Raw genomic sequence first — 1,919 nt, 5'->3', positions numbered from 1 at the left:
CTTTTTGTTTGTCCTTCCTTCCTTCTTTGCATCCTTCCTTCTTTGCATCATCTCTCCCTTCCTTCCTTCCTTCCTTCCTTCCTTCCTTCCTTCCTTCCTTCCTTCTTTCTTTTTGTCTTTCCTTCCTTCCTCTCTCCCTTCCCTTCTTCCCTTCCCTTCCCTCCCTCCCTGCTCTCTCTCTCTCTGTCTCTCTCTCACCTTCTTCTCCTTCTCCTTCTCCTTCTCCTTCTTCTCAGTGGGAGGCGGACATGGACCAGGCGCCCTCCATGCGCCAGACGGAGAAGGCGTAGCTGAGGCGCTCGTGGGCCACGTAGGAGCAGCTGGCCATCTTGGAGTCCAGCTCGTCGCTCTGCAGCACCTGGTAGAGGAAGTCGATGTAGCGGGCGGCCAGCTTCAGCGTCTGGATCTTGCTCAGCTTGTCCGAGGGCAGCGTCGGGATGATCTTGCGCAGCGCCGCGAAGGCCTCGTTCAGCGACTGGGTCCGCTGCCGCTCGCGCACGTTGGCCATCACCCGCTGCGTCTGGAGCTCCTCGTACGACTGAGGGCTGCCCCCGCCGCTGCTGCTGCCCCCGCCCCCGCTGCCTCCTCCTCCTCCTCCTCCGCACTTCTTGCCCCGCTTGCCTTGGGCCGGGCTGCAAGGCTCCTCCGAGGGGGCGATCCCCGCTCCGGGACCCGCGCTGCCCCCGCTGCTTCCTGCTGCCGCTGCTGCTGCCGCCGCGGCCCCGACGAGGCTCCTGCGGCTGGACCTCCGCTTGCGCCCGCCTCGCTTGCCCTGGAGCTGCTGGAGCTGCTGGCGATCGGGCTCCTCCTCGCTGTTGCTCAGGCTGTCCTCGGCGGCGGGCGAGAGAGGCGAACTCGACTCGTCCTGCGGCGGAGGCGCCGGCTGCATCATCTCGGGGGGCCCTCCGAGCGGCCCTTTGGGGGAGGGACAGGCAGGGAAGGGAAAGGGAGGGAGGCAAGCAAGAAGGGAAAGGAGGGGGGAAGGAAGGAAGGAAGGAAGCAAAGAAGGAAGAAGGAAAGAGAGAGAAAGAACAGGAAGGAAGGAAGGAAAGAAGGAAGGAAAGAGAAAAAGATGGAAGGAAGGAGAGAAAGAAGGAAGGGCAAGAGGAAAGAAGGAAGGAAGGAGGGAGGGAGGGAGGGAAGGAAGGAAGGAAGGAAGGAAGGAAGGAAGGAAGGAAGGAAGGGGGATGCCTACCCAACCAGCCCCCCTCCTCCCGGTTGGATCCTTGGCTCCCCAAAGAAGAGGAAGAGGAGGAGGCGGAGGAGGCGAGGCTGGCCAAAGGCGGAGGGGGCCGGGGGGGGGAAGGCGCTGGCGGCGGAGGCCCTCACTTGGGCGGAGGAGCCGGAGCCATGGGAGCCCTCTCGCCAAGGGAGAACGAAAGCCCCCAAAAGAAGGCAGAGCCGGGAGAGCCCCTCTGGGTGCCTCTCTCTCTCTCTCTCTCTCTCTCTGCTTCCTGGCGCCGGCCCTCTCCTCCCGATGGCTCCTTAGAGCTGGCTGGGAGTCGGGGGAAAGCTGCAGCTCGGGAGGCTCTTATAGCTGCCGGAGGGGGGGGGGGCTGGGGGCCGGAGGGCCATTGGCTGCAGGAGGGGGGAGGAGGGGCTTAGAGAGAGAGAGAGAGTTTCCGCTGACCCCCCCCCCCCCTCCGCCTTCCCAGACCGTTAGCCAAAGAGCCTCCCCCCAAAGTCCCTCTCCTTTGGGGAAAGGAACCAGGGCCCTCCCTCCCTCCTTCCTTCCCTCCCTCTCTCGCTGGCTTTCCATTTCGGACAGAGGCTGCCTGGCCCTCGCCGCAGAGCCCTCCCTCCGACGCCGTTTCCTCCCAAACTTCCTTCCAAGAAGGCAGCCCAGGGCTCACATCGAAACCTCCTCGGAACAAATCTGGCCAAGAAAGCCTCATAAGAGTTGAACTTTTCCAAAAGAG

At 63.4% G+C, this 1,919-nt stretch overlaps 1 protein-coding gene across 1 annotated transcript; it reads right to left on the bottom strand.

Annotated features, from left to right (window-relative positions):
* Positions 1 to 232: 232 nt before the first annotated feature.
* TWIST1 (twist family bHLH transcription factor 1) lies at positions 233 to 1,031 on the bottom strand. The gene has a single exon (XM_089531363.1). It carries the CDS (start codon positions 890 to 892, stop codon positions 233 to 235), a length of 660 nt encoding a protein of 219 aa, XP_089387489.1. The 5' UTR covers positions 893 to 1,031.
* Positions 1,032 to 1,919: the final 888 nt, after the last annotated feature.

The sequence above is a fragment of the Sceloporus occidentalis genome, unplaced genomic scaffold, assembly GCF_023333645.1.
Source record: "Sceloporus occidentalis isolate IW3139 unplaced genomic scaffold, rSceOcc1.0.p SCAF_7, whole genome shotgun sequence".
NCBI lineage: Eukaryota > Metazoa > Chordata > Lepidosauria > Squamata > Phrynosomatidae > Sceloporus > Sceloporus occidentalis.
Note: the sequence above shows the minus strand (reverse complement) of the source record. Positions and strands in the feature narration are given on the sequence as shown.

What these genes read in the sequence shown, in the direction of transcription:
- TWIST1 (XM_089531363.1), bottom strand. Translation starts at nt 892, where the DNA reads ATGATGCAGCCGGCGCCTCCGCCGCAGGACGAGTCGAGTTCGCCTCTC.